Source organism: Macrosteles quadrilineatus, unplaced genomic scaffold (assembly GCF_028750875.1).
Source record: "Macrosteles quadrilineatus isolate MER2022 unplaced genomic scaffold, UCM_ALF_1.0 Scaffold_6__1_contigs__length_79288215, whole genome shotgun sequence".
Classification (NCBI taxonomy): Eukaryota; Metazoa; Arthropoda; class Insecta; order Hemiptera; family Cicadellidae; genus Macrosteles; species Macrosteles quadrilineatus.
Window position 1 is genome coordinate 10,948,004 of NW_026542599.1, and position 12,747 is coordinate 10,960,750.

The 12,747-nt window shown below is 34.5% G+C and overlaps 1 protein-coding gene across 1 annotated transcript in view; it reads left to right on the forward strand.

The window, feature by feature from the left end:
* The first annotated feature begins 246 nt into the window (after positions 1 to 246).
* The window catches only part of LOC128997049 (synaptic vesicle membrane protein VAT-1 homolog-like), a 41,458-nt gene continuing 28,957 nt past the window's right edge, over positions 247 to 12,747 (forward strand). The window contains exon 1 of the mRNA XM_054422629.1: positions 247 to 527. Within this exon, the coding sequence (XP_054278604.1) occupies positions 307 to 527 (221 nt within the window). The 5' untranslated portion in view covers positions 247 to 306. The remainder of the gene's footprint in view (positions 528 to 12,747) is intronic.

Consider the following 12,747-nt stretch of genomic DNA (forward strand, 5'->3'; position numbering starts at 1 on the left):
ATTCTAAGGGCGGAATGATTTCAACATATTACAAATAATACAATCTACCCTAACAGCATGATTCAAAATTAATTGCTAGTAAATAAAAAACTGAGGATATTAAAATGAAATTATTGCATTAATTAAAAGCTACAGAAAATAACTACGCGCTCTTGATAACATAAGGGACTAGTTTCCGCGCGGACTACCTGTTACGCGCGGACTGTTTGTATCCCTCCGCTGACGCTCGGCGCGGCGCATCTTTCAGTCGTTGTTGGTGTGCCGAAGTATCCGCATCTTGAACTAACGTGACCGAGACACTTCGCCATGGCTGAGGAACAAGAAACGAAAAAAGTCGAGGAAACACCGAAACCCGATCAGGACGGAGCCGTGAAAACCGAAGAACCGGAAAAACCCGCGGAAGAACCGCCGAAAGAAATGCGAGCCGTCGTTTTAACCGGTTTCGGCGGGCTGAAATCCGTCAAAGTGTTGAAGAAACCAGAACCCACCGTTGCCGAAGGGGAAGTTCTAATCAGGGTGAAGGCTTGGTGAGTGTTTTAAATTATAATTTTATAAATATTTCCCATATTGTAACATGTTGCGTGGTTCCATATGGTTAGCCGGTTGGCGTGCCGGCTGGGTACAAATTGTGATTAGACTTGCTAAATTCGTTCGGACAAGTAGAATCTTGTTGGTTTGTCACCAATTTATTTAAATAAGTTAAATATTTCTGATTTTTTACCTCACATGCATGTATACCTATAGTTTCTACTTAAATAAATACATGTGGCTTAAATATTTTCCATGTTAAATTATGAGGAATACTTTTCAAATCTGTATTAGAATTGACACTTAAAACTGGGGAAAAAATGTGTGCATCTAGCTTAGCATTTTTACAAAAATTTTAATACCGTATATCTTATAAGGTATGGTTAGCTATAGGCCTACATTAAAACCATTCGACTAATTTACATATTGATATTACATTTATATGAAGTTAGTTTTATTTAATAACTTCATATAATAGCACACACCCCTTAAATTACCAAATCCTTATTTTAATAATGAAGAAATTTAAATATCTTCATTGTATTCCCATTTGTTATGAAATAAATTTTTGACAGTTCAGTAACGATACATCAAAATTCAAAAATTCAAACATCTTTATTGGCGAAGTTTTTCCATGAGGCATTTTTATTTCACATACATCAAAGTTGCCATATGGTAGAATATCAACAGGTGTGTCAGTAGGAGTGTCTCGCCCTCTCCCATTTTCCCACCCCACCCCTCCCCCCAACAGCACCCCTGCGTCTGCCAGACTCAAATTCGATCCCCCCTTTGTAGGATTTACGCATTGGGTAGGGCGTGGCCGATCGATATGGGTGCGAGGGAACAAAATTATCTCGCAGTCTACGTGTCTTTGGGCACGCACTAAATATTTTGCGCGAACTTTTTTGTTTTTCAATTTTATTTCGTGGATTTTTTAGTTTTTGGGCAATTATTGTGTGTTTGGCAAGACTATTGCAGTAAAATCATCTGCAAACCTACAGCTCATTCAAATCGCATTAGTGTTAAAATATTTGGACACAGAACAATTTGTGTGATTTATTTTTTTGGTTATTTTTTGCGTATTTTTTGCGTCATGTTTTAAAATATTATGTAATGCAATGTGTTGATTATTTGTTAATTTTAGTGCTCGAAACTGAATTTTTATGTATTATTTTGGCACGCTCTGGATAATTTTGATTACAAGGGACTTATTCCTTTGTCTGTGGAATCTGTGGTTTCTTTTTAAATTATAGTAATTCGTGTATTTTTATGACGTATATAAAGTGACCCCTGCAAAGCTAATATGGGATACTGCTTATCCATTAGTAATATATTATTGCCATTGGTTGGATTATTTTGAATCGATTGTAGGCCTATTTCTTTAGATGCCCCAAACAGGAATATTTTCGATTGCAAGTTTTAGTTCGGGACACAAGAAATCGTATGCAAATTTAAATAAAGTTTAGAAAAATTACATATTATTGCTGAGATAAAATTAACAGCGAGTAATATTATTTATTGATTTACGCACGAAAATAGTCCTATCCACTTCCTTATCCTAGTCCCGTTGCAGAGCGCGGGAAAACCAATAGTTTTTAACTAATGCATTTTGTACGTATCATATTCTTTGTTTGAATTACGTTTCTTATAGGCCTACATTTAAGTTTAATTGTGTACTGTATTTTCCATTACTATTGCATTAAGGTATTAGGTAAAATAATAACAGCTTAACACAATTTTAACGAACAACTAAACAAATTTATAAAAGGTCTATTAATTAAATTCATAGATTACAATCTACTGTATTTGTTGACTAAATAAATTGGTTATCACTTGGGAGTATACTAAGAAATAAACGGACTGCGCCGTAATTGTATTGTTTAAATTCACTAAGCTGTCCACGCACTACAATAAATAGCTGTACTAACCCATCTATATGTTAAATACCCTTATATAACTCAACGCCTTGTTACGTAATTTGTGCTGTGCGATCGGAGACTTAAAAAACAAAGTTGGTAGCGCATATCCGGCGATTGTAGCATTTCCGGAAACTGGCCTTCGTCCGAATCGCAGTGGCAGTGGTGGGCCTACACAGCTGATTCCTCCCGTGCTTACAGCTGTTAAAAAATCAATTTGTTTGCAATTACAATATAACCCTAAACATCCCTTTTCATGTTTTAAAATTATAGCAGGTTTTAAAATAAAAATTGACGCATTGAATTGTTCCACTGACTAGTTCACTAGTAGGTAATATTACTGAATCCTTTCGAATGTGCAAACTTAGAAAAATATACAATTGGGGAAATAGAATGTTAACTGTAGCCCAATCAGATTCTTATACCTCCTATAAGGTGGATTCCTTCTTTCAAATAGAAAATTCAAAGTGAACAATGTTTACATATTCGTGGATGAAAGGAACGTAAACAAAAATGTAATATTGGACGGTAGTTGGTATATTATTTTGGCCTACATAGTAGAACCTTGATAACAAAGTCCATGGGGGATGATCAAACATAACTTTTTATCAAGTGTGACTCCTTATCAAGGTTTCAATGACAGGTTAAAGGTATAATCAAGGACATTTAAAAATAACACTTATAAGGCTCTTCTTATTGAGGTTTCACTGTAATATGCTATAGGAATTGTTACAAGTAAAAAGACAAAAATGAGATCATCAAAAGTGCAATGACATCCAATAAAAAAATTGCAGTTGCAAAAACAGTGCAAGAAAGTTTAAGTCAGCTGTCCTTCCATTAGTCATCAAATCAGCTGAATGTTGGTTGTATGACTCATGCCTTTTACCATGACGCAAGAAAAGAAAAGGAAAGGTCAGCGACTTGAAATTACGATTGCAGAAAATATATCGTCTCATTTAGAAAACAAGTACTGCAAGTTAAAGGAAAAGCTTCGTAAAATTACAATATTACATAACTTGAACACGACAGCCAATGATCAATTGAAAAAAGTAATTTATTGAATTTACTGCGACGAGTGGAACAAAATAGTTTTTCGAGTGCAACAAAAACACTATGATCATGAATTGCATATTTAATTTGTTCATATTACTTGTTAAATCAATAATTAATATTTTCTTAACTTTTTACTTTCTTACGAAGAAAACTGATTATGCTTGCGTTCATATTTCCATCTACCTGCCGGTAGTCCATTTTAAATTAAACATTCTTGGCTAATACCGTTAAATATTTTAGCATTTTAAAATCACTAATACAACCACCCAGTTGCATTCCCATCTCAATTATTGGTACAGAGTAATTGGATCATGTACAATTTTTTTTTGCTGCATCTTAACGCAGGTTAATGCCTGTATATACTAGGAGAGTTTTTATTTCGTGTTTTTTCCACGCTAATTTAATTTTTATAGTTTTGAAAGGGAACGGTCCAAACCCTGGTCTAACGTCGACCTTTTTGTTAGAACGCATCATTAATTCATAACCCAATGACAAAAATGGCATCTGTGTCTGGATACGATCTCGTATGGAATCGAACCAGCGACCTTCAGATTTGAAGGCGAGCACTACCCAGACAATTTAAATTCACCCAGACGTAATAAACCCAATGAGTATAGCTTTAAGCACAACATAAGGAGGGAGTCGCTGTCTGGGGTGGGGGAATGTTGATTAAATTGATGATTCATTTACCAGACTGTCGACCACCCTCCGTCGTTGAGTTCAAGTGTTGATTGGCAGAGAAACTGTACAGTTCAACATACACTAGAATAAATTTCACTGGACTTTTGTCTTGAATTTTGAAAAAGATAAAAAATAATGAGGTTTCAGTGAAACTTTATATGTACAGCTAAGCTTATTGGTACTTGTTTGTTGTATTTTAAAAACTAAAATTGTATTATTGTACCACTAGTTGGCATGCTAGTAGTTATGCATGTGGGGTTAAGGGAAATCTTGAAGTTTTTGAACCATGATAAAGATTGGGTAATAAGTACGAGGTATAGCCAACTTATAAGTCCTTTTAATAGTTTTCATTGCAACCATCAAGTAAAGCTTAAAAACAAATTATTATATTGTAGTGTTCTTAGCGGTTACCGTACGTAGAAAATAAAAAAAAACTATACATTTAACATTCCTATGATGTCCTTATGGAGAATCTATGATGTCCTTATGGAGAATAAGTAAACTGTTGTAGATTTCTTGTTAAAGGACATATTTTGATCAAATTTATTATAAACATTTTACCAAAATCAGCGAACCTAAGTAGTGCAGTACCTATATCGTTATTTAAATATCAAAATAAATCTCGCATGTTTTTTAAGGAAATGTTTTAGTATACTTTGAATCCAAAAGCACAAAAAAATACGTCAAATAACACTTGTAGTAACATATTTACACTTATACTGTTTGCTCACAACCCTTACAACACGGTAAATACATATAAAAAATGGTACGTGGTGATCACCATTTACCATCATTTATATTACCATCTTGTGAGTAAATATAGAATTACAAGTGTTATTCGGCGTATATGTTGAGCTTTCAGGTAATTTAATAACACGATGCTGATAAATAAGTTATTTAGTATAAATCCAATTAGGCAACGGAAATTCTCTATTGAAAGCTTGCTGCGGCAGGGGTGTGATTTCCATTGATTATTTTAAAATATCAGTAATTTAATTTGAGTTTTTATGACTTATTACAGTACTATACGTGCAATTGCAAAGCCAAGTGATAATACAGCATACATTGCGTCTTGTACAGTCACCAAGCTCTCACAGTATGAAGCGCACAGAGTAATATTTTACGGATTTCCCCCAAAGTTCCCGCATTATTTTGATTTACTGCCACACTTAACACTTCCCACATGTTCAACTTCTATCACGGACAAGTAAAACGTGTGCAGAATATCGGATACTTGAATTGAAATTGTTTTATTTTTCAAATTGATATCTGAAATATCAAAATATGTGAGAATCTTGTGGAAAATCGCTTCTAAACTGTTTAAACACTTCGACGGGGCATCAGAGGCATCATTAAATTTTATAGTTTAAAATTTAATACAGGCAGGAGGGTATTTAACAGCTAGCGTAATAACCTAGGGCTCGATATACCAGGAAAGCACGCTACAGACGGACTGGCACCATTGGGCCGATGGGAAATTGCTTACTGTAAACCATCGATTGTAGACCTAGTGACATCATCGATTTCTAGCTGTAAGTAAATTAAAACGTTGATCAAAATAAGGGAATTGTTTAATAGTGACATGATTGTACTAGGAATTTGTTGTTAAGTCAAATAGTGGTAGAGTTAAGCTGTTTATTGAGGGCACTTTAAATTAATTAATTTATTTATATCAACGGATACACCATATACAAAAGTTTTAGACGCAAGAGCAGAAAGAAATTATCAAATTGCATTGCAGATAACACAAGAAATTCATGTACAAGCATTGACCAAAACAGCATTGCAAAAAAATACAAGAAGAAAATTTAAATGAACCATAATAACAATCTACGTATCAAGTACAGATACAATAACAACAACAACAACAACAACAACAACTATTTCCTCAAGATGTAAATTAATATCAAATTATAGATAGCAAAAAGTTCTCGTGAGACAATAACGAATACATCAATTTCTATCACTGAATAATAAAATACCCCCACCGCAGCAAAACTGCGGACCTAGGCGAATTTCCATTTGCTCGATTGGATCTACACTAAAATATCTCCGTCGTATTTATTCCGTATTTAAATAGCATTAGTATAACGATTACTTAGGTTTGCTGCAACGGGGAGGGCAACGATGCGTTTTAGTGAAATGTTAATAGCTTGAAATAAATACATTTTCCAAAATAATATTGGATGTAACATGAAATATTTCCATTCCCAAATGATCCTTTAATCATTGGTCTCTGCCCAGGTTTGTCAAATATTCTTACAGTCCAAGTTTGAGGAACTTTGTTGGAGGAGCCACATGAGAACCGGTCACTGATAAACATTGTGATAAGAAATTATCATGTTCTGGAAGAATTGTAGCGAACTCTGTCCCTTAATGTAACAGTAGGCTAGCCTAACCTAACATAACCTAACCTAACCTTACCTTACTTAACCTAACCATACCTAACCTAACCATGACATTTCATGTTTAGAACTGACTCTAAAAAATATTTTAGCAATATTTGACGACCTATATCTATATCTTTACCCTATATTATTAAAAATTGTGAAGACAGTTTTTTTCTTTGTTGGCAAAATTTGCTTTACAAACTAAATTTTGAAGTCAGATTATAAATTTCTATCTTTATCTTATTGTTTAACTTTTATAATTTTCGATTATTCGCTTGCTTCTGAACTAATATTTAATTTTTGTAGGCGATGGGGAGGCTTAAAACAATTAGTCCTTTGAAGCAACAACTGGTGGAATATGAGAGATATTTAAAAAAATGGTGGGTTGTTCCCATACAAAAACTGTTAAAATTTTTTATGGCGTGTATCAAGTAATAACGAATACTTAACAATTGAAAAAGACTAAATATTTTGTATTGTGGAACGCAATTAATAAGTTTTATTCACCCACAGTTTTAATTGTGGTTGGAAAACCTCAATTCGTTTAGAAATTAAATCACGTACAACTTGGCTACAAGGTTTACAAACAGTTGCGAAAGTGTTTATTTAATTAAAACAAACTGTTCCCTGCAAAACAGTACTTTCGCCAACCTTGCTTTATTAAGTGCTTTGTTTTACACTCTGAATTAATCCGTTATTTTGTATACCTGCTATATTAGTGTTTAAAGGAGTACAATGTGCAATACACAAACTTATATATTTGAATTAGAATGTTCATTGAATTCATTTTTAACTTTACACCATATAAAACAACTCCCCATTCCATCAAGAATTTTAATATTTTTGCCTAATTGGATTTAACATGATATAACATAATATCAACTGAGCGTATTTTCGCCCAAATTTGAAGGATGAGTGTAGATAGGGGTCAGATAACTAGCTTTGATTTTTTGATTGGTTGTTTACTAGTCAGACCTCTTTTTAAAAGCCCAATGGCCAAAGATTAGTTGTGGCCAATTTCGAACTGCCGAAATGATCCCATTCTACTAAACAAAGTACTCTGTCATTGAAAAACTACTTTTTGTACACTTAGTGTTCAAGTTTTGGAGTTGTGGGCACAAACGGATTTTGACCCCGAAAATGACTACTTTTTCTCAGGATAAAACCAGATATTTTCACAGAACCTAAAAAATCGGAAAAGTACTCCACTCAACCGAAATATGCTCGGATATTTTTAAAACCTTAAATTTTAATGCTTATACTTGCGCACCTCAGTACCTTTGAGAGGGATTGAAGTAGTCGTAGTTAATTCCTTCTGACATGACGCGCATTGTAAGCGTGAGCCGCCTGTTTGTCTAGACACTAGACACTAAACACTGCCTTCATGATCGATACCTGACAGCCCAGCTCACCTGTCATGTCAATGCCTTCTGTATCTCGTCGACGTTGCCGTTTGCAACGATGCGAGGAATTTGAATTTGCGTAGCATATAACCTATTTTATCGTTGTATTTTCAAGTCAGAGTTAAGTATTTTGGGGAGTGTGAGTCTCGTAGAGTGGGGTATCGGTCCTCAAGGTTCAAGGTTCGAATACCGCTGGTCGTAAATGACTAGCTATACGATATCGTAACCATCTAAACTTAACTTATGAAGTAAAACGGTACCGGACTAAGTTTTAGAGCCTAGCATCTAAGAATTTAAAAGAAATGCATGCAAATAGAGTAAATTTCAAGAAGACCTTTTCTTAATTGTACGACCAAAGTCTAGTTGGGGCCAATTTCGAACCACCAAAATCGACTACTTTTACTCAGGATCAAACCAGATATTTTCAAAAGCCGTTTGGTGAACATAAACCAAAGTCTAGAATATTCAAAGATCACCTAAATCATCTATTCGTCAAAGTTAAAATAAAATAACTTCCAAAGGCAGTTTTAAATTGAGTAGACCAGTGTTCAATTATTTTAATAAATCGAGCACTGTACTTCTCGAGTTAATAACATCTAACACTCCTCTGGGATAGGGGTTTGAAAGGGGGAATTTGAGGGGAAGTCTGTCGTCTACAGGTGGGAGTGGGATGGGGGAAGGGGAGGGGAATGGGGGAGAAGTTGAGAACGGAGTGGTGGGGGAGTTATAGTTATAACTCAGGTTATCAGTAACCTCACGTTTCAACCCAATAGAGTGGTAGACACCCGAGTCAGATTGCTACAATCGATCACTGTATGCGCCAATAGATGGCCAAGAGCGGCAACAATCAAATTGGGTTAATTGTCGCCAAACACGCATGTTAGTTCTTGTTTTGACTTCTGTCATTGGTCACTTGGTCAATCCTTGACCACTTTGTGTTTTAGCAGCAATAGGTTAAAATAAATGAAGATGGTACCTTATAACTATCTACAAATACCTTTTTTTGGATTTGATTATTTTAGTCTTATGCTTTGCGGCTGGTGTCATGATAATTCATCGTGGTGTTTTTCGAAATCAGTGTTTTATTATTTTAGGTTGGGTTTGGACAGGTTAGAACCTTGACATAATTTAAAACTTCGATTGCCTACATATACAGTAATGACGTAGTGAATGAACGGAAAAGGTCCCAAACATTTAATAAATTGAATAAGAGAATCGTGATTAATTGAAGTTTGCTCAGCTGTGATAGTTCGTTTTCTGTTAAGCGTTGAGGTCAGCTTATAAGTACAGTGAGAAAGTTAGACAAATAATTTAGGCTAAAATCACAAATTATTTTTTCGGTGGAAACACAATGAGGATAAACAAAAAGTATCGAACCGATTAGTGTAAGGTGTAACTGAAAAATACCCATCTTGTCAACTTCCATCCGCGCTGTCTACCATCTGCAAAATATCATGTTTCAGCAGATCAGTTTAGCTTTTGGCTGTTGTTATTTATACTCTCATTTAGTACGTAGTGGAAGATAACGAAAATTATGTTCATTATTTGCGATATTTTTCTCCATGCTGGGTAACAAAATAGAATTATCACATAAAAATCCAATATCGAAATAAACTTATTTACAGGCTCATGGGAAACTAAGAACCAAACCGATCGAAATCAATTAAACCCCAATTTAAACCCGGAATGTACAACACGGGTTTGACCTCAAATGTTATCACTAATGAGTAATTAACAGGTCACTAGCCATTGACTGAGGTCAGATAAAAGGCTAGTTTGACAGTTAAATGGTAGGTGATAATATTGCAAATTTGATAAGGATTTGACGTGCTAAATAGTGCCGCTGTGGTAGTAACGATCAGCAATAATTGTAGGGTTACTATATTATTTATGTGCCATAACCGCATAACAAATAAAATCAAGTGCAGTCATAATTTTTAGCTGGTTCCGTTCACTTTTTCATACAATATAAGTGCATTTAAGGACCGCTATAAGACCTAAGATTGTATAATTTGCTTGAAACAATACACAATTTCAGTTTTAACCCAACCCGAGGCCCGTATTTACTTCACACCATAACTAACAATAAATTATACTAAAGCATCATTTAAAACAAAACCCTCCACGTGTCGCTTAAAATAAACGCATTCTTGGGGGAAACCGAAAATATTTGTCGAGGGCAGCATAAAATGAACGACGTGATTGGAATGCGTAAGCAGACAGCCTTGTAGAAGGGAAAGAGAGGGAAAGAGGGGAGAGAGGGAAAGAGAGGGAAAGAGAGGGAAAGAGAGGGAAAGAGAGGGAAAGATGAGTAAGAAGTGAAGTGAGTCTGTGAATGAATAAATGACTCATCACATCCAAGCAGTGTTAGTTCATCTAATTATTAATGTGGCGTCTGGATCGTAAATGGTATACTGTAATTAACAAGACTATTCAAGCTTACTGTAGACAAATAGCTGTTAGTCTTAGATTCAAGTTAGTTCTTTATTGGTTCCAAGTTGTCCGGATTATATTTAAAAATCTCAACGAAGAAATGGCAGTGCTATTCCGGTGATGTTTTGGTAAACTCTTGCAAAACTACAAACCAACAGAAAAAAGCTTGAATAACATATTTTGAATTAAAAACTACAACAGTAGTTATTGGGTGGGTTTCAATATGTACCGATATCCATACCGATCTTTTCAGTCTCAATGTTTTCCCTGTTTTCCAATACTGAACACGGGTAACTGTGATCACAACTCAATTGGTCATTACTACACGATTCAAATTAATTACTTTGCCAATTTTACAATGGAACGCAAAACATATCACTTTTATCTTGAAGTTTTTGGTAAACCCTTATTTTTTTCCTAAAAATTTCTCTGTACTCATTTGATACCATCTCAGGAGTGTTTTTAACTTGAAAATCGTAGCATACAGCTTTAAAAAAATCGTGTTTTGAAACGGGTAAAACAATTTCAGGATCATTATCCAATAAACTATGAAAATGTGTGTAGACATCATGTCTACTCCTCTGTGACAGTACAAATTGGATTTCCCGTTTATAGCTTTTACTGATTGTCTGAGTAGGCGTTTGGAAATACTAGCCTTACATCTGAAGGTTGCTGGTTCAATCCCAAACCATGTCAATGTTTGACCCAAAATCCATTTCTCATTCAGCTGTCAATTTGTCGACGTTAGATAGTAACGAGGGTGTGGGCAAACCAAAAACGTTGAAATACCACGGACATCGAACACACAAAAACACGTGAGTTGTTGAAAAGAATTAGCGTTCCCATTCTGGTTGAATGGAACCTTTTTAAGTGTTTCTATGAAGCTGCTCTGGAATTTCCTCCATTCAGGGAGGGGAGGGTGTAAGTAAGAATGAGTGAAGGCAGTAAGACAGTAGGCCGTGGACAGGGAGATTCCATTAGCTAAAAGCCATGACTGGGTGCGTTAACTTTCCATCTTTATTGTTGGCCCGTGGTTCAAATGGTCTTTACATTTATCAGCTAAAGCCTCCTTTTGTTTTCACACCTCGAGTACCTTTGGTTTGATTTTGTTCTGAGAATTTTGTATTTTTAAATGGTGAAGTGTTGTATGTGCTAGTAAGATTTTCTGGGTAGTAATTCACGTGTTAATTGTCAGGTCTTCACATTTATCAGCTAAAGCCTCCTTTTGTTTCACTACTTTTTGTTTATTTGGTATTTTGGAATGATTTCGGTGTTTAGGTCTAGGTTCAAACCTTTTAATTTTTTCAAACCTTGTTGGGAAGCCGAATATAGTTTTTCAGTGTTTACAACTTTTTCGTGATACACAGGACCCTCTAATTAATTTATCTCCAAAACTCCAATTTATTTTATCTCCAAACTTTATTTATCTTAATTTATTTACCACCAATTTATCGGAGGATTTGAAATTACCTTAAATGACAATTTACACGCATAATTAGTAATCTACTACAAAAATTACTTTTGCTAAATACAAAAAGTAAAATACTGTATACGATTGAACCTAAAAAAATAAAATGAATTATAATATAATTTTTTGAAATTTGACTTTGATATATTTACCTTAGCTAAACTTTATCAGATTCAATGATGAATGGAAATTTGTGAAAACAATAATTTTAACTATCCACGCAAAACATGGTTCAAAATATATTTGCAAAATGCAATACCCCTCTTATTAATTTATTAAATTATTGCTTACACTAACGTCAATGTCGATCGAAAAATCGATAACATATTGAAAAGGTAGCCCTTATATTCAATGAAATCAAAAGGCAATCCGACAGAGTTACAAGTTCATTCGTAAAAGGTCAAGATATGTTTTATTCAGCGCGTGTATTATTTCAATACGTGTTCCTCAATATCATTATTCCCACATTGATTCACTTACCTTACATGGTGAAGGTTTCGCGTATGGTTTTTGAATATGATTTCTTCTTACTGTAAAAGCTGAAATGATAATGGCCCTGTATTTGTGAACCACAGTAAATCAGAGAATAATGAAACTATTATTATTATTCCGGACTGAGTGATACTAAAACATCCTGGAAGTGAAAATCGTTATTTGTGTAACTAGTGGGCGAAGTGGTAAATTTAGTCTTTCAAACACTGTGCAACACGTTTTTAGGTTAGGTTAAATCCAAACATTGAACCAAATATGATTTCTTCTTACTGTATAAGTTGGAATGATAATGACCCTGTATTTGTGAACCACAGTGAATCAGATAATAATGAAACTATTTTAATGCGTTAATTATTATTATTCCGGACTAAGTGATAAAATAC